At 41.4% G+C, this 22,155-nt stretch overlaps 3 protein-coding genes across 7 annotated transcripts; all 3 read right to left on the bottom strand.

The window, feature by feature from the left end:
• Positions 1 to 1,413: 1,413 nt before the first annotated feature.
• On the bottom strand, positions 1,414 to 10,478 carry syngr2b (synaptogyrin 2b). The gene is made up of 4 exons (XM_028602885.1): positions 10,085 to 10,478; positions 6,527 to 6,764; positions 4,075 to 4,211; positions 1,414 to 3,260 (listed from the first exon to the last, which is right to left on the bottom strand). The coding sequence occupies exons 1-4, from the start codon at positions 10,193 to 10,195 to the stop codon at positions 3,000 to 3,002; spliced, it is 747 nt and encodes a 248-aa protein (XP_028458686.1). The 5' UTR covers positions 10,196 to 10,478; the 3' UTR covers positions 1,414 to 2,999.
• A 1,057-nt stretch (positions 10,479 to 11,535) lies between these two features.
• On the bottom strand, positions 11,536 to 17,145 carry si:dkey-93h22.7 (platelet endothelial cell adhesion molecule). 3 transcript variants are annotated; one of them, XM_028603989.1, is made up of 13 exons: positions 17,045 to 17,145; positions 16,921 to 16,947; positions 16,691 to 16,817; positions 16,443 to 16,615; positions 15,166 to 15,352; positions 14,208 to 14,311; positions 13,838 to 14,110; positions 13,432 to 13,737; positions 13,244 to 13,345; positions 13,125 to 13,152; positions 12,079 to 12,124; positions 11,879 to 11,944; positions 11,536 to 11,775 (listed from the first exon to the last, which is right to left on the bottom strand). In XM_028603989.1, exons 1-13 carry the CDS (start codon positions 17,076 to 17,078, stop codon positions 11,701 to 11,703), a joined length of 1,548 nt encoding a protein of 515 aa, XP_028459790.1. In that variant the 5' UTR covers positions 17,079 to 17,145; the 3' UTR covers positions 11,536 to 11,700. The 3 variants fall into 3 exon arrangements, with proteins under 3 accessions (XP_028459790.1, XP_028459798.1, XP_028459805.1); XM_028603997.1 differs by lacking the exon at positions 16,921 to 16,947; XM_028604004.1 differs by lacking the exons at positions 11,536 to 11,775; positions 11,879 to 11,944; positions 12,079 to 12,124 and having other exon boundaries at positions 13,244 to 13,252; positions 13,390 to 13,737.
• Positions 17,146 to 17,498: 353 nt separating this feature from the next.
• On the bottom strand, positions 17,499 to 22,084 carry LOC114548125 (hemicentin-1). 3 transcript variants are annotated; one of them, XM_028567881.1, is made up of 10 exons: positions 21,759 to 22,084; positions 21,639 to 21,665; positions 21,180 to 21,461; positions 20,752 to 21,045; positions 20,366 to 20,638; positions 19,925 to 20,257; positions 18,372 to 18,425; positions 18,174 to 18,284; positions 18,044 to 18,068; positions 17,499 to 17,918 (listed from the first exon to the last, which is right to left on the bottom strand). In XM_028567881.1, the coding sequence occupies exons 1-10, from the start codon at positions 21,802 to 21,804 to the stop codon at positions 17,852 to 17,854; spliced, it is 1,512 nt and encodes a 503-aa protein (XP_028423682.1). In that variant the 5' UTR covers positions 21,805 to 22,084; the 3' UTR covers positions 17,499 to 17,851. The 3 variants fall into 3 exon arrangements, with proteins under 3 accessions (XP_028423682.1, XP_028423673.1, XP_028423691.1); XM_028567872.1 differs by having other exon boundaries at positions 17,499 to 17,961; XM_028567890.1 differs by lacking the exon at positions 18,372 to 18,425 and having other exon boundaries at positions 17,499 to 17,961.
• Between the last annotated feature and the right edge of the window lie 71 nt (positions 22,085 to 22,155).

Below are 22,155 nucleotides of genomic sequence, written 5' to 3' on the forward strand. Positions count from 1 at the left end.
ATTCAATGAAAATCTATTAAAGTTCTACTGATGAATAACATTTGTATTCACAGTATATGCCTTTCTGCTTATTACAAAACAAAATGTTTATATTTATGTTTGTATAAGATGGAGTTTGTATGAATTACCCAACATTTCCAGTTAATTCCCATGAAAGTTTACAAATTGGAATGTTTCCAAAATTCCCCAGCTTAACTTTCCATGGAAAGTTTCCAGAAATTTACCACAAAATTTCCGCCCCTTTGCAACCCTAAGTATACTATATGTATTACTGCAGTACATGAATGCAACAATATCCTGAACATCCTGTGAATGGTTTTATTCTATAAACAAAAGGTCTCCAGTAAATCACTGTTGTGCTTCTGACACTGTGACAGGACAGTGACAGAAAGATGAAAGCAAAAGGGCACATGGCAACTTCACAACAGTCAAAAAACATACTTGGAAACAATAGAAAAACAAATCAAGCCAACCAAAGTCTGGCCACTATTTTGCGCCAGTTTTTATAAAACCTATTCTAGTCTCACATTTAAAACATGGACCTTAAAGAAATATAAATCAATCTTACAAAATATCAAGTTAATTTACTTTGCAAATAAAATATGCATCACATATTACATGTAAGCCTTGTGTTACCATTACAACACTATTTTGCGACACAGTAAATTTAAAGGCACAACTTAGAGATTCACGGTCAGCTGATTGATTTTAAATTAATGACAAGCGGCAGTCTTCACCAGCAGATGGATACATTGATTTTAAATGTTAACTGAAGAGCAGATTAATCAACCTTTGCAAAAATCACCCAGGCATGGCAGCAAGGGCAGCTGTGATGCACAGCTGTTTCACCTAAATACAGTAAAGGCCAAAAGTTTGGACACACCTTCTCATTCAATGCGTTTCCTTTTTATTTTCATGACTATTTACATTGTAGATTCTCACTGAAGTCATCACAACTATGAATGAACACATATGGAATTATGTACTTAACAAAAAAGTGAAATAACTGAAAACATGTCTTACATTTTAGATTATTCAAAGTAGCCACCCTTTGCTTTTTTTATTAATAAGGGAAAAACTTCCACTAATTAACCCTGACAAGGCACACCTGTCAAGTGAAAACCATTTCAGGTGACTACCTCATGAAGCTCATTGAGAGAACACCAAGGGTTTGCAGAGTTATCAAAAAAAAGCAAAGGGCGGCTACTTTGAGGAATCTAAAATATAAGACATGTTTTCAGTTATTTCACACTTTTTTGTTAAGTACATAATTCCATATGTGTTCATTCATAGTTTTGATGCCTTCAGTGAGAATCTACAATGTAAATTGTCATGAAAATAAAGGAAACACATTGAATGAGAAGGTGTGTCCAAACTTTTGGCCTGTACTGTATAACAATAATCACGGCACACTTCCTTCCCCAAAAGTTTTAATTTCTCTCACTGTGGCACAAATGACAAGTCAACAGCAGTGTTTTTGCATATATACTGTATATGCCTTCAGTAAGTTATGCACACGTTTTCTACATTTTAATCAGCGATGTCTTTATACTTGTACAAATGTATTCAATGTAGTACCACAATAGCTTTGTGTTTAATAAATGACAAACATATTACTGTCAGGCACAAAGCAACAAAGTAAATCAGTAGTCTTTCTAAGGACAGGTGTTTGATTCTCACCGTTGCAGGCTGAGGTGTTATTAGTCATTGGTCAAGAAGACGTACCCGCTGCACTCTGATAAACATTAAAGAGATAAACATCAGTGTTCAGAAAACTAAATGTCACAAAGACTTTGGAGGAAGTGTTTGCAGGCTGAAGAGGGAGCCTGGTTTCTGGTTGTTAATAAGTTACTCTTCAGTGTGAGGACATGCTCGATGGATAGACCTGTTCAACAAGTGCATAGTTATCTACATGCTCCCCCCCCCTCCTGTCTGTCTGAATGTTAGCTACAAGTTTAAAGGGCAACTACACCTATGAACGTCCAATAAATGCCTCTACAGATTGGCACATGTAACCCACTTTTACAAACATTTTCTTTTTGAAAATTTGTTACATCTACCATGGCCACAGTGAAAGTAATGGAGTTTTTTTTTTTTGGTTTCTCAAGTCACCATCAACACCACATTTTGATTAGAGTCGTCTTAAAAACATAGCTAGTTGGGATGGCGAACACAGGAGCAATTTTACTCGAGCACAAATATTGCAAATCTTTCTTTCAGGGGTGATTTTATGATTTTATGGTTATATAGCTAAGAAACTTGACTGCATAATCAGTACAGAACCCACATTTTTTACAAAAAGCTAAATCAAAAGGGGGCCATTTGGCTTTATAATAATCTTTTCCCCCTGTGCTCTACTCCCACAAAATCATGTGTTAATTTAATACATCTTACACTGTTTAAAGGTCCTCAAGATAAACTAAACTAACCCAAACAAGAAAAGAAAGTCAGGCACATACGACCATTAAAATGGCAGCTTTGCAGTGAAATCTATGTACAAATGCACACTCAGGTTCCAACAGAGAGGAAAGAGGAGGCAAACACATTGGGTGTTGGCTTCTCCCACTCTGATTAGAGCCATCACAGGTATTCTTCACATCACATTTCTGTGACCTTTGACCTCCTGGGTACATTATATCTACCTCTCCCCTTCAGGATCAGCCCATTTGAGGTAAAAAAAAAAAAAAAAAAAAAAAAAAAGTAGTATCTTTGCACACAGGTCTAAAGTCAGATTACCCAATCATCAGCGCTAATCCTTACAGTCAGCGTGATGTCTTAAAATCTGACCACAGACCACTTGACGTAAACAGCAGTGTCCCTCGTCTCTTACTTGCAGTTGCACGGCTCAGGCTCTTAAATCGGACACTTGGAAAAGTATGTTAAATCAAATGTAAATCCACATCAATATGATATAGCTCTGGGTCTGTGCAGTGCAACTACAGTCAGTGTACCAACAGATGATCTCGAACACCACTTCGTCCATGTGACCTCCCTTTGTCTCAGTAGCTGGGCGGCTGGTAGCCGGCGTCTCCTTGCGGCTGGGGGTTTGGGGTGAAGGGAGGCTGCTGGTGCATGTCGGGCACACTGCTGGGATAGGCTGTGTAAGTGGTAGGGGTGTAGGTGGTGGGGTTGTAGGAGGTGGGGGCGTAGGTCGGAGGGTAGGGGGATTGGTGATCTGGTGGCGCCTCCGTGTACGTTGGGATGGAAACTTCATTAACACCACGGCGAAAATGGCTGAGGGCAAAGTAGGTAAGGATTCCCTGCACAATGAAATCAAAATGTCAATCAAATGTTAATGTCAAAAGTTATTATGCTTATTTTTTATTAATTCCAGTATTTCAATAAATCACTTTTCTTTTTTTGCAATATTCACGAGGATGTACCCATCAGCCAAAAAGTGACTGATGGGTGTAAACTGGTTTCTCAACTGGTTTCACTTTATACCAGTGGAAAAATAAACTTGCAGAGACATGAAGCTTCTTTGGTGGAGGTAATCCATCACCATGAAATTGAATGGGTCAATGCATTACATTATTATAACACTGATGCGGTTTTCTTGATAAGTCTTCTGAATGGTACATTCAAGTGATCGTGGGATGCTCCAATTCATCATTTAAAAGCCAGCTAAATACCCTTGCACTCACAAATCCAGAAGACAAACAATAACCAAATGTTTGGGGTTTGCTCTCAGCTCTGATTGTAACATATGGTCAATACAAGAGTTACACATTTTTTAGAAATAAAACGTTTGTTGTTAAGCAGCTGACTAGGAATTGTCAAATGTCAGAGGTTCCCACAAGTACTTGAACGCACCAACCTGGTGGACGTTTACAAATAATATGTGACTTCATGTGTTGTTACGCAAAAGTCCGACTGTAAATACTATACGATGAGTCATTATGTACCTTAAGCAGGTTTCAAGTCTCTTGCAAGTTTGTGTACCATACTGGAATGACCTGAGGCCAATGGCTGCTTGAAAAGGAATTTTCTCTGGGCTTTCTTGCCCAGAGTTCGATGAGAAGGAAAATCTGAGCAATTTTTTATGAAAAGAAAAACAATAATAGTCCCGCTCACCCAAGTGGCGATGGAGAAGAATGAGAAGGCCACAGCGGCTCGTGCAGCGTCCTCTGGGATACCGTTCACATCATGAGTTTTAGCCCACTGACTGGCCAACAGGCAGAAACACACAAACCACAGGAAGCTCCACGCCCCTGGAAAACACACACACACACACACACACACACACACACACACACACACACACACACACACACACACACACACACACACACACACACACACACACACACACACACACACACACACACACACACACACACACACACACACACACACACACACACACACACACACACACACACACACACACACACACACACACACACACACACACACACACACGATTGTTTTTCCTCACTGCATGAAAAGATATCAAAAGTGCTCAGCTTGAACCCCTGATATGAAAAGAAAATTGCTGTGAAAAACAAAAGAATACAAAGGGCTCTCCAATTGCCATTTGCTTTTTAAACTACCACTTCTTTGTTTCCTTGAAGAATGGCTGACTGGGAACAGTGTCATGTACAGCTGATGAATGTTTAACTTCATCAGAATCTGTGATGTCATCTGCTGCTCCCTCAACATCTACCTTGTGCAATGATGAATAATACAAGTTATGTTATGTCAGGAAAACAGCCAGCGGTCTGTCGCACATTAAGCCAATACTCAGAGGGCTGTCTGTATAAATACAACATTTACATATTATTAGATTAGCATTCATTTGGAGTCGGTTGTGTCCAATATCCAATCTCTTTTAGCTCTGTTTTTGGTCTCTACCAACTCCTGAGGGAAATATCTGGATCTTTAGCTGTTAAATGCTCCACAGTTATTCACCAGCTAGTCGTTAACTTTGTCTGCATGAGGTTCGGTGCTGAGCAGAAGTGTAGAGTCAATTTTTAGAGATTTATTTTCCACTAAAAACAGCTGCTGGAAAGGAGGTTGATGAGAGTGTTGAGTAGTGGTGTTGCGATAATACAAAATTTGGTATTGATCCAATACCAAGTAAATACAGGTCCAGTATCGCCGAGATCAATACGATACAGATACTTTTTAATAATTAAGGTGGCTGCATCATCAAATTGCTAAATCTCAATGAATTCTCATGATCTTTAAGTGGTTTGTGATTTTTTTTCATAGGATTATTAATAAGTTAAAACACAGGACAGAATTTCCATATGCTTGCTTAAATTTGTTGTGTTACCACTGTATCTTACAGCCTTTTTACTAATTATGCAGCTTCCTTTTTGGCCTAAAAATATAGCCACACAGCGCTTCTCTTCCTCTCTGCCATTCTTCTGCTCCGTCTCGGTCCTGCTTGTGTGTGTGTGTGTGTGTGTGTGTGCTGCTGGCCGCTGCCGGGCCTGGCTGCTTGCTTGTTTGCCTGGCGCCGCTGAGTCACGTGACGATACCGCATCAAATCACAAGAGGGGGGGAGGAGGAGCAAAGTGTGTCTGCTCTGGGCTGTGACAGCATGTGTGACAGGAGCGGCACTAAAACTTTCAGTATACTCGCCGTTCCTGACATGTTGCGCGACAGCGTGACGTCATGGGAGCGCTGTAACTATTTATAATTGCGCGTGGTGGTCGCGACACTAGTTGCAGTCTTCTCCTGAACGGAGGTGTCGCAACTGAGGAAAGTCTACCGACTTTGCCGTTTCTACGGACTAGAAGAAGAAGAAGAAAAAGGTCCAGAACGGCAGAACTGGCAGCAGCATTGACGTCAATGTCTGCACAACAATTCAAAGGCCTACTTGGTCGGATCAAGCCTTTCATTAAACATAAAATAACTCATCCTAACCCAGTAAGTTTACAAGAGAGATTGCCCTCGAACTCGTCCATGCTTCCTGTTTCCGCTTTATCGCGCGCAGCTGAAAATAATAGAGAAGACCTCTTGTTGTGCACTTCAAATCCTGGCGTGCCACCGAGGTCTACGTCATTTTGACTTCACATTGTCGCGCGACAGGTCGGGAATGGCGACTGTATAGAGGCCTTTACACAGACACAGACAGCCAGGTCGCGTCTTTGATTCAAATAAAATTAGTTAAATTAAATTAAAGTATAGATCTTCTTACACTGGTATTGATCAATATCAATACCAACGTTGGTATTGATATTATCGATATTTGGATCCAAGGTTGATGCTGACCAGGTAGTTTGCGCTTCTCAATAGCTTAATATTTCTATAATACTGTTAAGTAGAATATTATTACATCTCAATATGTAGCCCACCACTAGTGTTGAGAGTGAACCAAAAACAGTAAAGATGTAGGCTGTAAAACCAAAAGAATGACCCCATAGAACGAAGGGGAACTGCAGTGATAATTCTCTGTGGGTTATCACTATGAGCGACACCTTTCACATTACACAAAGTCATTTGATCCACTGTTAATATAGGCTAAAAAGCTCTTACGAAACAAAACAAATAAAATCACTTTAACGCTCCTGCTCACCTGAGAATCCCAGGTCTGCCATGACAGCGTACTTCCTTTCCTGCGCGCTGCTCATAAAAGGCAAGTAAACGTCCAGCATCAGGAAGGCCACACATGCCAGGAAGGCAATCACCCCGATGCCAATAGCGTAATGACATGCCGAGTCATTCTGGTTAAAGATGCACTTTACCTCTACACTGTGGGGAGTGTTGACGTATCCCTCTGATGTGATGGTAGCAAACACCACCAGGGCAAATATCTACATTGAATCAGAAAAAAGAAGAAAGTGGCCTTCAATGATTTGTAAATACACAAGAAGAAAGTGTCTTGTTAAAAAGGAACATAGCACTGGCTATTCAAGTTTAACTCAACTTCACATTGCATACTTTACATTCCTGCCAACCATTTTGGTTTGGAGACTGATTTCCTACCTTTCAGGCAGTCATTGGTTTGAAAGCAGAGTATGGAAATCTACCAGAAGAGAACTTGAATCGTACTCAAAATTAAGTTATCCACTTTATTATTATCTTGTGAAAATTCAGTTGCGAGGAGGGACCATTTGGAAAACTCTTTCATGGTGGTGCAGTCAAAGAAACTCCAACATCTGGGTCTGCTTCCAAAAGCACTGCAATCAGGAGCTTAGCAGCCTTTATGAAAAAGTGAATTCAGCTTTTTTTTGTATTGTAGAGCTTACTGTTTCTTGAACGCATTGACAAGAGAGAGTATTGCAACACTTAAAAATGCATTGTCATGGGCGCCCGGATAGCTCAGTTGGTAGAGCGCGCGCCCATATACAGTATAGAGGTTTTACTCCTCGACGCAGCGTTCCCGGGTTTGGCTCCGACCTGCGGCCCTTTGCTGCATGTCATTCCCCCCTCTCTCTCTCCCCCCTTTCATGTATTCAGCTGTCCTGTCAAATAAAGGCCTAAAAATGCCCCAAAAAAGAATCTTTAAAAAAAAAAAAAAAATTGCATTTGTCATGTGACAAAAAAAGCAAAGTTAAGCTTGTGCTTGAGCTTGTGTCTACTGAAAGCAAACTTTACAGAAAAGATAACTAAATTCATCAGACTAAAATGAAAGTCTTGAAAGAACCTGTATCTATTTCTACTTTAACAAATTGGCCAAAACATGCAATCATTACATAAAACAGTGACATCATGACGTGTTTTCATAAACAAACAAGTCTCTTTTCTTATTGCAGACTCTTGAAATACTCTTGTGCTCATCACGGTGTGTTTATCAAGTGGAAAGTACTAACTGACCATCCCGTGGTCTGTTGCTGTCTCCTCTGGTTACCCACCTAACCATGTGACCTACTTCTGAGTGCAGCTGCCTGCCATGTGACTCCAGAGATGCCACCAACTCCACTAACAACACTCATAATGAGATCCGAGAGGAGGATAGAGAGGGACTGTTTAACGGGTGGGAAGGAGGACGAGGTGAGTGGGCAGCGGAGAGAGAAATAGGCCACAATCCTGCTGATAGGATGAGACAAAAAAAAAAAAAAAAAAAAAAAAAAAGTACAGAAAACTAGCTGAAGACTCCCCACATTCACTTCCCTAATGGGAAGTGAATGTGGGGAGTTCCAAAACACAAGACAAAGGTGAGACAGAGGGAGCGTTGGTGTAGCAGACTGATGTTTCTACATAAATGGACAGATGGAACCTGTTAATGAGTGACAGGCGTCCCATATCTACTTACAGTATGTTCTTTTTGGGGCTTGTTGCTTTGCTCTGTCAGATGTCATTACACAGCAGAAAAAACACAGACACCCTCCCTTTGATGACTCGTGTTTTCACATCAACTAAAATGCTTCCAGAAGTGCATTATTTGGCATAAAAATACTGTTTTCATTGCCATATTTAACAGGCGAGCAGGAGAGCAGGTTTTCATCATTCTGGTTCAACACCTTAAATGACCAAGAGCCACAGTACACATCCTGTCCTTGTTCCAGGAGCAGGTCTGGGGCATTATGGGACCTGTAGGCAGGGTTACATAGTGAATAATTCTCTATTGTGTCATACTTGCTGGCTTGTTGATGTAAGATTAAAATCACCAGAGATAAATGGTGATCCAGACAGTGAGAATTTCAGATGAGATAAGCACAGCTGCACTAAATTTGTGTGTGCGTGTGTGTGCGTGCGTGTGTGTGTGTGTCGAGAGAGGGAGATCATTGGTACACATTCACCGAGAGTAAAAACGAGGTTCAATCGGGGAGAGGTCTCACATTACCTGCCCATCAGCCCTTGTTTACCAGCGACACACTCACAATCTCACACTGTTTCCCAAACACATAAACATTCAGCAGTTGGGGCAACCAAGGGCACATTTTGTCCTCATCTAACACACTGGATATCATGCCACAGCATCCAGGGTCTCTCACCTACCTACCCTTTACCCTGCAGATATCCCTGGACATATTAAAAAATAAAATAAAATAAAACTCTTGAAACACCACCTGTTTACCACAGCCTACAACCTCTAATTCTGTCAAGTGTCCTTGGGTTTCTTGAAAGGCGCTATATAAATAAAAGTTGTTGTTATTATTATTATTTCACTGCCCCTGTATGTGCATAGCTAGAAGCCGGATAAATAGCCTAGTTTACGCTTCATGAACCAAGTAAATGAAAATCAACCGTAGTCTCGGTAATCCAAGACATGAGACTGTTAGGAGACGAAAAGCAGTCACGTCCAATAAAACTCCCTCTAAATGAGGATCCAAGTCTTAATAGTTCACCAAGGAGCTGTTTAAAGACAGATCAGTTGAAACCAAATCTTACAATCCATTTGTTCACAAAGCAGCAGGGTTAGACAACATTATATTTGATTTTATAATCATGATTTTGGTTGAGGTTCATTTTGGACTTGCCAGATCAGTGTCCTAACCAAAACACAAACCCAAAACTTTTCCACAAGATTTGCCTAGCAACAGGTGATCAGCAGCGACCCATAACTTTCCCTGGTAGGCCTACTTGAAACCCCCTTTTTATGCAAATACACTTAAGTCTGTCAAATCGCTTTATGGTAACACCTATTCATTTCATTGTCTTGTGTCCATTTTAATACTAGTGTAGAAGAAAGTAGCCTAATGTCTCATCATCTGTCTTTAGAAGTTACAATGCATGTAATCCTCTGGTGAGCAAAGCTCTAGTGTTACAGACTGTCGAGACTGATCACTGATTTTTTTTTAAACCTTTATTTATCCAGGTAAACTGTTTGAGAACAACTTCTCATTTACAAACATGACAAAATGATCACAAATCCTATATTACTAAGTGTTTGGCTTCTATCTCAGTGTGTCTGACAGTTTTTATGTCTTGTCCTCTGACAATAGCAGTGTTGACCTGTGCTGTCGCCAAGCTGCTGTCATACACCAGCTGCGTGCAACATGACGCGCCGCAGAGACGCAAGCATAGTAGCCTGTTGTTCCGGCCAACACAAATGGAAATATATCATTTAACCGCAGCACAGAGGCAGTATACGCGCGCCAGGCCGAGCGCACCTGCTCACAGACCATGTTGGGCATTACTTCTGTCTCTTTTTAACCTTTAAAGTCCGACTCTCACAGTCCACACTCACCCAGCTGAGTATCCGCACGATGGTTTGCGGCTGTCGGACAAACTTGTAGAAGTCGAAGCTTCCTCCTGCGAGCGAAGCCCCGTACGCACTCGGACCGCCCGTCTCCTCCATGCCTCTCCCGTTCAGCAGATCCTCTGGAGCTCACCGTGTGGACAGCCCGCCAGTTTAACTTCACTTCACTTCACTTAACCGCTGCCACCTCCTGTCGTGCTGCTACACCCAACGAACGAAGGCGAGACGAGAGCCACCCAGAGGAGAGCTGCGCACGCTGCGTGACAGAGGGGCGGGGTTGACCGGCAGCAGCCAGGAAACCAGGAAACATGATCGTGGGTGACTGTTATTTCAACACCACAAATACTTTTTGAGATGGATCCTAATGCATCATAATGAAACTTGAGAAAGTGAAAGACGCGGCAGCACATGAGCAGATGTTTATTTAAAACAACAGCCTGTGTTTACAGCAGAACCCTCAGGGTCACTCAACTGGTTCACCCACATCCATTTCAATCAATTTATGAACATTTGTCACGTGCACTCATAAAAAAATACAATTTCAGTTAAATGTAGTTGTCCATATTTGTGTGTATATATATATATGTATATGTGTGTGTGTGTGTGTGTGTGTGTGTGTGTGAGAAGGGGGGGGGGTCTTCTTTAGGATAGTGGTCTGAGGGTAGAAGCCTGACCTCAACAGGGACAAAAGATTTGGATCTTTTAATGATTCTCCTGCTACAGCCTTTAATTCTTGCAGCGCCTGGTGTAAATATCCTTCAGGCAGGGTAGGGCACCACCTAATGTGTTCAGCTGAGTGAAGCACTCTCTGCAGGGCCTTGCTGTCATGTTCAGTGCTGTTTCCATACCAGGAAGTGATGTTTCCCGTCAGGACGCTCTTGATGATGCAAGAGTAGAAATTGTGTATTAGGCCTATGTATTTGAGGGGATACCCAGAATTTCCTCAGGTGTCTGAAGTGAATCCGTCTCTGTCTTGCCTTTCTCACCACTGAGTTAATATGCAGCGCCCAGGTCAGACCCTCTTTGATGTGAACACAAGGTACAGTGCTGGAAGTTGTCCACCCTCTCCACCGAGGACTGGGGTTGGGCATCGAGAACCGATTCCTACTTGGAATCATTTCAAAAATTACGATTCCGTCGGAATCGTTCCTTTATTATTGGAATCGTTCGGAGGATTTGGTTTCAAATCTGATCATGGGTTCCAAATTTAATATGTGCAAGTTTTGGTTTCCTTAGCGACCAGGCGCTTGTTGTGTTGCAGCCTTGGAGCACAGTAAGTGGCGCTCTAGCGTGGCTTTATTTTACAGTGAAAAAGCTGTAAAACTGCAAAGCACCACTGAATCAAAATAAAACTTTCCTCTTATTTGTGAAATAAGCATGTGACCCATTTCAACTCCACCCTTCAAAGAATCGGAATCGAGAATCGATAAGAACCGGAATCGAAAGGAAGAATTGGAATCAGAATCAGAATCAGAATCGTTAAAATCCAAACGATGCCCAACCCTACCGAGGACCCGTTGATATTAGGGGCTTCTTCCCAAACAACTATCATCTCTTTAGTCTTGCTGAGTGACATTTATAAGTAGGTTGTTGTTGTCCTGACCCTAGCAGGTCAGGTCCTCTACTTCTTTCAGGCAGGCCTTAATTTGGGGCCATTCATCTACGGAGGCTTCAGATGCCTGAGGAGAGGAGACAGATGAGCAGAGGAGTTTGACCACTTGCTTGTTTAAATGACCGGCTGATCGGTTGATTGATTTCATAATGAATTCATTTTGATCTCACCTGATCAAATTCACCGGCTCTGGCAGTGTTCACCACATCAGCATCCTCATGGTACTCTGACAGGTCCTGTAAGGAGAGAGAGCTCTGTGTCACGGTTAAGTATTAATCCTAATGGAGATGATACGATGACACTGTGAGAGTGAATGGATGGGTGAAGTTAACAGTCTTTGAAAAATGGAGATACAGAAATATAGACTGACCAGCTCGCCCTCATATACAGCTACCCTTCCGTCCATCTCTAAGCTCCTGAGGAGAAAAGTTGAGTATAAGTTGTCACATATACAGGTTAACACTCTTACAGTCCCATAGCATAACATTAATGTAATATAGGCCTAACTACACTTGGTGCTCTGTAGCTAGCACTGAGGTCAAGGTAATTGGCCGTGTTTCTTCTGGTAATATTGAGCTTGAAGAGGAGAGAACATTTCATAATTACACCCAAGTTAAACATAAATTTTTTTTAAAAGACTGATTCAAATTTCTTTTGAGTCATCATATTTAACTTTGACTTTTGAAAAAAAACATATGATAACATTACAAAAAAGTGAGAGGAATTAAGTATTTGCCTGCCAGAATTAAAATCCTGGGCATTTAGCATTTACATCATCATGTAGCAAGATAATGTATATAATATATATAATATAATAATAATCAGTCTCTCCCCCCCCACACACACATTTACCACACACTGTTACCATATCGCCAGTTCAATCTTTGTCACATGTATTTCCCTTCTCTCCCCATGTTTACTATCAGTCTTCAAATTACCAAGCTGTCTAATAAAGGCAAAAAGGCCCCCCAAAAAAAAAAAATATGTATTTTCAGATTCAGTTATTGTACACCAAAATGTCCTCTAAGCTCAGTATTGTGAGTCTTAACTGTGAACAAGAGGCCTTATTATCGTTCCTGTTGCAAGGTGTGTAGCATATTAACATACATTATAACATTAATTCATGTGTGACCGTGAACAAACAAGACCATAGATGAACCAAATTTTACATTTGTTGATGTTTTGGACCTGTCATGGTTTTATGGCACACAACATGGAAACAGGAAGTAATCTTTTTTAATTGCTAGATGATAGATGAACTGCTGACATGTTATTCTTCCTCAGTAGAAGAAAAAAACAAAAAACGGACTGAGGATAAAGGGGCACAGTTCTTTTCACAAAAGGGAAGTTACAGATTCATGTGAAATGTGGTCATCATTTTTCAACGTTTCAGAATTAAGCAGAATAATAACTCACAGAGACTTCTCTCCATACTGCCTTCGCCCTGGAACAAGAGTAAAAAAAAAAACAACATAAATTCAGAGTAGCAATGAGGAGGTAGCCACATCAGATGAAAACAGGACTTTGAAACTCACTGAACATTGCTCCAACACAACAACAGATGGAGACCAGGAGAATCAGTGCTGTGAAACATCCAAAGACAATTGCCACCACCCAGACAGGGAGACGATTCAGCACTGGAGGAGCAGGAAGATGAAGAAGAGATGAAAGCAGCACTCACCTGTCACAAGGATATTTTACTTCAATCTATCAGTGGATGTACCTTCTTTATCCAAATACAGCCTCTTACTGCGTATGGCGGTGGTGTTGTCAAAGCTGTCTGACACTTCACAGTGGTACGTTCCAGCGCTGCTCCTCCCTACAGACAGCAGGAGAATAGACTGTTCTGAAGCCTGGTTGACCACGTAAAAGAATCTTTCTCGGTGATGTAGTAGGGTGTTGTTGAGGAACCACTGGTACCGAGGAAGAGATCCCTTTGCCGCCTTGCAGTAGAACCTCAGGCCGATCACAGCATGGTTTTCTCCAACGTCATAGTCGTAATGCATCATCACGGGCCCACCAACCGGGACTGTTGGAGACATTATGGATCAAAAAGAGACATCATAGATAAAGTTTAAAAGAGAGTAATACCACCGTGTTATGTCAGCAGTTTCAAACAATTCACATACCAACTTCTAGGGGAATCATTTGACTGGATTCGATCCGGTCACTATTGTTTGCATGGCACTGGAGCCATCCCAAGTGCTGGCCCAAGACCAATGGAACCTTAAATGTGGCCTTTGTCTCTTCAACTGTCGTAGAGGAAACCAATTCTGTCCAGTTGTATAGTGAAAAGGTGACAGACGGAGTCCCTTTGGCTGACTGACAGGTGACCATGGCAGAATAGCTGTGGGGATCTTGCTTTAACACAGTGAAGGAGATGTCAGGGGTTGACACCATGTCTGAGGGAGAAAGATGTAGGGCATTTTTTTTATTGTTCAAAGAAACCATGTGATATCTATAAAATGAGAACCTGAGAGTTTATTCACAACAGCTAACCTTTGACTGTGATTACAACTTCAGAGCTGTTGGAGGTGAAGACTGTTTTGTTGAAGTGATTGGTGGCAACACACATGTAGGAGCCGCTGTCCTTAGAAGTAGTTCTGAGGGAGACACAGATAATTGTTTCAGTAACTTTGCTTTTACTCGTTCAGTTCAAAATGAGCATGCTCAGTGGCCTTCATGACAAAGGACTTCTTTCTCAGACAATGTTGGACAGATGTTTGTTGGGAAATTAGTCATAGAACACAGGAACATGCTTAATAAAAGGCTACACTTTCCAACATGTTACCTTTTTTTGTCTGTATTACATTTAGAGCGTCTTTTTAATGCAACTATTTTTTGTTCTGGTTAAAGCACAGAATTACAAGTACAGAACTCTAGCTGACTGTGTCTAGTTGCATGCTAAGCTAAGCTAATTGCTTCGTATGCTGCTTCCACAACATTTAAATCGTAATTACGAGCATACGAGCAGGAAAAAACTTCCCACATTTCTGAAACCGCTGATATCTCCCACTTGGTGAGAAGAACTATTGACATATTAATAAACTGTTGGCAAAATAGCTGCAAATGTACCACCACTGGCAGTTTTTGCAAAATAAAATCTTAACACAATGAAGTCAGATCATTTTATAGGAGATCTACACTGTTGCTTATATACTCTGCTGCTGCTGCTACTACTAATACTACTGCTCTGTGACTATTACATACAGAGCGCTATCATCCATGCAATACTTTCTGCCAACTACCCAAAATCACCATTGCAACCACCTAGCAACACCCCACCAACCAATTAGCAACCACCTATAAGGATCTAGTTTTATGTCTGCACCACGCACACAGTACAGAATAGTTAACAATTACCAAATAAATCCTTCAACAGCTCACAACACCATAGCAACCACCTAGTAATGCAGAAGCAGCTGCCCAGACACCACCTAAATGGGATTCCACTGACCTGCTGATTAAGAGACGGCCATCTGCAACATAGTGGAGACGAGACGGAGAGATAAGCCGTCCATTTAGCAGCCACTTGTAAGAGACATGATTTCCAGCAGTAAGAGCACAGTGTAGCTCCAGTGTCTTCCCCTCAACGAACTCCACTGGACCTGAACTGACGACGATCTTTGCACCATTCACTGGTTCTGCAGGACAGACACAGCAAAAGACTGAGATCCTGGTCTTACTCAAACCAAAAATAATTCTTATTGGAAAAAATCCTCTCGTCAGGGAAGTAAAGAAACCTTGTGATGGTGTCCAAACCATGTTTTTTTAGCCATGCTAGCTGTGTGGCTCTATGGATGGCAATGTTGTCTGTCTTTCTGTCTGGTGCTCAACCTCTTCAGTCCAATCTGAAGTATCTCAACAACTGTTGGATGGACTGTCATGACAATTTGTACAGACATGTATGGTCCCCTGAGAATGAATTCCTCTGACTTTTGTGATCCCCTGACTGTCTCTCTAGTGCCACTATGAGGTTGACATTATAGGTTTTGAGTAAAATATCTTGAAAACTATTTGATAGTTACTGGGAAATTTACAACAGATATTCAAGTCCTTAGAGGATATATTCTAATAATTTTGGGGATCCCCTGCCGTTTCATCTAGAGCCTTTTATGGTCGAAATTTCAATGTACAAATTTAGGTTTATGACCAAATACCTGCCAAATTAATGAAATTTCTATCAGCTGTACTTTGTTGTCAGTGCTAATTAGCAAAACCTTTCTTGCTAACATGCTAAACTTAGACTGCTAATATGGAAAACAACATTATACCTGCAGCTGCATGTTGGTATTGTCATTGTGAGCATATTTGTATGCCTTTAGCATTTAGCTCAAAGTACCACTTTGCCTAAGTTCAGCCTCACGGAGCTGCTAGCATAGCTGTGTCAGAGTATTCATTGCAGGTGCCTGTGTTAAATTTCTACAATGCTGATTTAATATTTTGGGAACCCTTTCTATCTTTCCTTTGTAAAAGTCTCATCAGGATTAAAATCTGTTTTTAAGAGAGCAGTGTACAGTAAAAGCACTGTGTGTAACAATTATAAATGTAACACAGACAATGCCGAAGCCAAGCAAACATGCCCAAATGTCACCTTACACCTTAAAAAAGCATGCACTTTCAGAAATGTTTTTCTCATTGTGTTGAGCTTTTACAAACATAAATGTGCATGTCTGTTACAGGGAGCCATGTACATATGATATACAAAATATACCTGATAATAAAGCAACTCACCAACAACCTTCAGGTAGTGTGTGTCGCTGACAGTGGGCTCTATGTTAGAGTTGTTCTGTCCCTTGGCCACACACCCCAGGTTTCCCTCATGCTTAGGGTTGATTACCATGAAGAATTCTGCAATCTTCCCATCCAGAGAGGAGTATTCACCCAAAATCTTGTCACGGTTCTCCCTAGAAAAGGTTGATAATTAGGGGGATTACGCATTTTAATGCAGTGGTTAAATTAATTGTAAAAAAAATACTCACTTAAATAACTGAAACAGGATAGTTTCATTCTCTGGGTAGATATTCAGTTCACACTGAAATTGTGCAACGCTTTTCAACAAAGCCTCCGAAGGGCCAAACAGTTGTGGACGCCCCAGAATTGACTGACCTGTCAAACAATAAAATTAAATGAAACAAAACGGCACAAACATTCAAAAGAAAGAATCAGGAGCTAAAACATTTAGAACTGACTAAACACACAACTGACTTACTGCTCTCCTTGCTACAGTAGCATAACACTGGAAAAAGAAATCCAATATTTTAGTTTACAGTACAAGAGTTTTAAATTGTGAAATACTAAGTGTACTGCAGTGCAGTTTGTGTTGAGTAGCTTACCCAGTACGACCACAAAGGGAAAGGAAGTAAACATGCTCGAAGAATTATTGTCTTTAATGCAACTGTATACTTCAAATATGACTACACTGCTCTGTGTATTGCAGGAGTTTTGACAGTTTTGAATGGCGGTTTGAAACACTTTCAGTGTAAACAGTACACACACACACACACACTTAGAAACATGTGCAAATAGCTGATAGTGTTACACTACACCTCCCTGAATTACCCTCCCTCATAACATCATAGGAGGAAGTCATTCACTCATTGGTGTTATGTTATTTTTTGAAAAATGTGAATATCAAAACAACATACGTCAGAGGCCTTGTGAAGAGTTGAAGGTGTAATGCAGCATAATTTATTTCATTGGTTTAATTGAAGAAGAAAAAAACACTTAAAATGAGAAATTTTATTTTCAAACTCACGACAGTATACAGTACTATTATCTTTATTTTTTTTTATTTTTTTTTATGTTCCACCAGTTCCACCAACTTGCAACATGGAAGCTCAGGAAAAGGCACAATTGTACCTGCAAATATAGCTGCAGATTTTAAATGACATAATAAACAATTTGAATGAAGAGGTGAACAATTTGATGGGAGGTGTAAGTTCCTCCTGTATTATACTGTGATCTCTACGGTCTAACAGAGAGAGAGAAAGATAACTGTCCTTATGCCACATTGTTTCTCATATAATAATTAAAAACATTCACTTCATTTCATTTCAAGCATACAGAGACGGTCAATAAAGTTGAATTCCAAAAACATTTTTTTGTCCATTCTTAAAGAGTGGATTTTGTCTTATAAAGATTCAAGAGTTTCTGCGCCATCTAGAATCCCACAGAATCCCAGTCTGTATCGTCCTGTTCGTCTCCTGACTGGGACATGAGTGCAGACAAAGGAAGTGCATCAGGGGTGGGACTGCAAGGCACAAACATTGGTTGAACAGCTTGATTTAAGAAACAGATCAATAAACTTTTAGGTCCATAAAGACAATGCTTACTTTGTTGTAGCAATGTGGGCATGGCCTGTGAAAGAAATGAGAGGTAGATACATATGAAAATGTAATACAAATTCAGTTACACATTTCCAGTCAATTTATTTCTCTCTTACGCATACAAAGACACACACACCTTGCTTGTTGTCAAACATCTTGTACACACAGCCTACCCCCACTGGCAACATCAGAAGAAGGAGGCAGCAGAAGGCTATGCTAATGACCTCTATGGTGTTCATGAAAACCTCTGTGGAAGAGAAGGTACAAGGCCAGTGAAGTAATACATACAGAGGCAGCATGTGAGGCATTTAAACATGTAATATGTGCTTTTTACTTGGTGGTGATTCAGTGGTAGACGTTGCTCGAGGCATGGAGCAAAGGTTCCAGTCTGATCAAGAGTAAAAAGTGTGATGCAGGACAGTAAACAGTGTAAAGACCCCACACAAAGATGACATGCATAAAAAAAAAGGCACATGTAAAATGTCTAGATAAGTTTCGATGAAAAAGAAGTCAGAGTTACACGAGAAGATACCACTGTCTGTACCATATGTACTGTAAATGAAAAGACTGGAAACAGCTGTCTGAAGGTAACAAACTCCAGCTACTAGCACCTCTAAAGCTCACCAATTAACACATTATATCTTGTTTGTTTACCCAAGAGTGACTTTTTTTTAAAGAGTGCCAGATTTGATAATGTGAAGATGCCCTGGGGCCAATGGTCTCTTCTGACATTTTTTTTTTAACAATAACAATTACATACAAATGCACTGATCTATAACCATTTTTATTTTCATTGTCACAATTATCTTTTTTTTTTAATGGCAATGTAACCAAATCAACGCAACTCAGGCGTGAACAATTCTAAAAAAAAAACTAAAAAAAAATATAGTCCTCAGTGGTCCCCTAATACTGTATCTGAAGTCTCTTTCCCGAAATTCAGCCTTGGTGCAGAATTACAGCCACTAGAGCCAGTCCCACAATGTGCCATTTCTGTGTCTGTAGCTATTGAGGAGGAGAGAGGGGGGGGTTGGGGGTGTGGGGGTGTGGGGGTGAGGCCTTGACCAACTGCCACTTTGCTCGTTTGAAAGCCATCATGTCTCTCTGTCATGGGTCGGCCAAATTCTCTAGGCGGGCAAGGCAGAGAAAGGGGAGGTAACCTTATGAGGTCATAAGGAGCAAGATTCCAGATCGGTCCATCTGAGCTTTCATTTTCTCAAAGTTAGAGCAGGATACCCAGGGCTCGGTTTACACCTATCACCATTTCTAGCCACTGGGGGACCATAGGCAGGCTGGGGGAACTCATATTAATGTTAAAAAACCTCATAAAGTGAAATTTTCATGCCATGGGACCTTTAAAATCTTAACATCATGTTCATTTTGAACATGGCTTATTATGTGTAATGCAAAGTTTGTTAGCATTTAAGCTTTGACTCTTGCTCTTGTCTTTCCCAATCCGAGGCTGCGGGCCGTATGAAATCTAGCCGCGGAAACAATTTCTTGATTTGCCTTCACTTCCTGGAGTCTCCGCTGTTTGCCCGGAAACTCATCACTACACCTGGCCAAGACACAGACCAGCATAACCCCCCTAAAAGACATGTTTCTACACTTTGTGTTAGTATCGATTAAACAAATGTGTTAATTAGTGAGAGGTGCTGGTAGGCAGATTTTGTGACCTTTAGACAGAGCGAGCTAGCTGTTTGCCCCTGTTTCCAGTCTTTATGCTAAGCTAAGCTAACCAGCTGCTGGCGGTATAGCTTATTTACACACATGATAATGATGATGATAATCAATCTTATGGTTTTGGTAAACAAATAAGCACATTTTCCAAAATGTCAGACTATTCCTTTAAGATTACTTTTATTAGACACCTAGTCTTAATCTTTTCACCTGTGACTCGGACCAGCACGGCTGCACTCTCCACCCAGGGCCCGGAGTCATCGTAGCTGTCCCTGGACCTGCAGCGGTAATACCCAGACTCCTCTGGGCTGAGCTTGGCCAGAACAAGGGTTTGTCTACGGTCCGTTAGGGCATAGTGAGACAGGACAGGCTGAATATGGGAGTCCTCATGTGTCTCAGAGGGAAGGACAGAGTCGTTCAAGAGCCAGGAGACATAAGGGAAAGTTCCTCTGCTGATTTGACAGCTCAACATGGCGGCGGCCATTTTGGAGTCAGCTCTGTAGAGATATTCAACCTCCACTTTCACATCACCTCCGACTGGGACTGGACGAACAGGGGGGAGGAGAATGACAAAAAGATTAACAAGGAGCAGAAGGAAAGCAGGCAATCACAGAAAGATAGATTTAATTCACATGTCGGTGTAGCTCATACCCACTTCCAGAGTCACAGGCTCACTCATCAACTCCTGAACCTCAGTAGTCAGCCGACACCGAGCCAAGCCCATGTCCAGCCCGGGTTCCATGGCGACAGGGAACCAGGCGGCGAGGGATTCAGTAGCTGTGACAGATCCCACTTCTTTGTCATCTAGTAAAAGAGAGATGTTGACCGGAGGACTCCCTCTTGTTGACCAGCAGGTCACGTTGCCACGATGACTGGCTCCCTCTTTAGAGATGTAGAAATAGATTCTTGGTTTGGAAACGTAGACTGGCGGTGGAGGAATGAAGAGGGGAGGAGATGGGATGATACAGGCAATGTTAGGCTGCAGTGAAAGAAAACAAACTAACATTTCAGGCAGTTATTTTTGTGTTGACACATACCTTTGACCGTCACCTGGACCTCTGAGCTGCTGGAAAACCTGGTGTCCTGCGCCCTGGACCAAGCCATGCAAGAATAGTACCCAGCATGCTCTGGAGCCACATTGCTCATCACTAGTTTGTTCGCAGTGAGGAGAAGGAGGGGAGAGGTTAAAGATGTTACTTCCTTCCTGTTGAAAAACCAGGTGTAGGAAAGGTGGGAGCCTTTTGTGACGCTGCAGCTCAGTACGACGCGTGACCCCTCATATGCGACGGGGGGAAAGGGTTCAGAAGTCACTCTGGTGTTTGATGGTGGAGCTTGAGGTTAGGGAATATGGATGGTTGGGGAAAAGAAGGAAAAGTCAAGTTTGGGAACTTTTGTCTCCAGTGAAATAACTGTGATATAAGTTCTAACAGGATGAATGCTTTCTCTGTCTGTGTCTTTTACTCACTGACTACACTCAGGTTGATGCTCTCGCTGACTCCCGTGCTTCTTCCTGTCGTCGCCTTGCAGTGGTATGACCCCTCCGATGATGCAGTGACCTTAAGGTTGAATGAGGCAGGTTGGTCCCCTTGGAGATCAGCAACCGTGTCAATCAGGACACCCCCATCCCCCATCAGCTCATAGGTGACTGGCAGAGAGGAGTCTGGTGCAATACACTGGAAAACAACCCTCGAGCTGAGGTGGGCCATGTCAGGACCAGTCAGCACTGGCCGAAGAGAGATCGATCCACCTGAAGAAAGACATGACACAGGGAGTTTGGGTGGAGGATGAGTAGATACTGCCAACAAATTATTTTATTTAATGTAATGAGACAGATGAAAGAATAATATCTGAAAAGTTCTGAACCAATGAAACAACTATCAGCCAGCTGAGCTCCGTTACTGAAGCTCCTCTCAAACAAACTTACTTATCTTGATGAACAAACTCGCCAGGGCTGAAATAAAAAAAATTCAACAACACATAAGAATATTAATCCACTAAATTATTTATTTATGTTGCCATTTTAAACTAATTTCAACTAACTCACCCAAAATTGGCAGCAAATTAAGATTTTTCATTACAGTGCTCCGCATTTATCTTTGGCAGGGTTTATTCAAACTCGGTTCAATGTGTGTGTGTGTGTGTGTGTGTGTGTGAACTATGTGTTTGTGTAAAAGCTAGGGGTGTTGCACATGTGTTGCAAGTAGATAACAACATTAGGCTGCATGTTTATGGAACACATAAAGCTTAAAAAATGCAAACCACAAAGATTTAATGAGCAAGATGTTTGAAAAACACTCACAGTTCATTGAATACAGGTCAAGATTTAAAAAAAGAAATTTACAAAGACCCAACAATTTCCCACAAGCAAGCATTTGGTGCAACAGTGTAAATGTAAAGTCTTAACGACTACTCAGAGCGCTTTAACATAGTACAGGAACCAT

The sequence above is a fragment of the Perca flavescens genome, chromosome 2 (assembly GCF_004354835.1).
Source record: "Perca flavescens isolate YP-PL-M2 chromosome 2, PFLA_1.0, whole genome shotgun sequence".
NCBI lineage: Eukaryota > Metazoa > Chordata > Actinopteri > Perciformes > Percidae > Perca > Perca flavescens.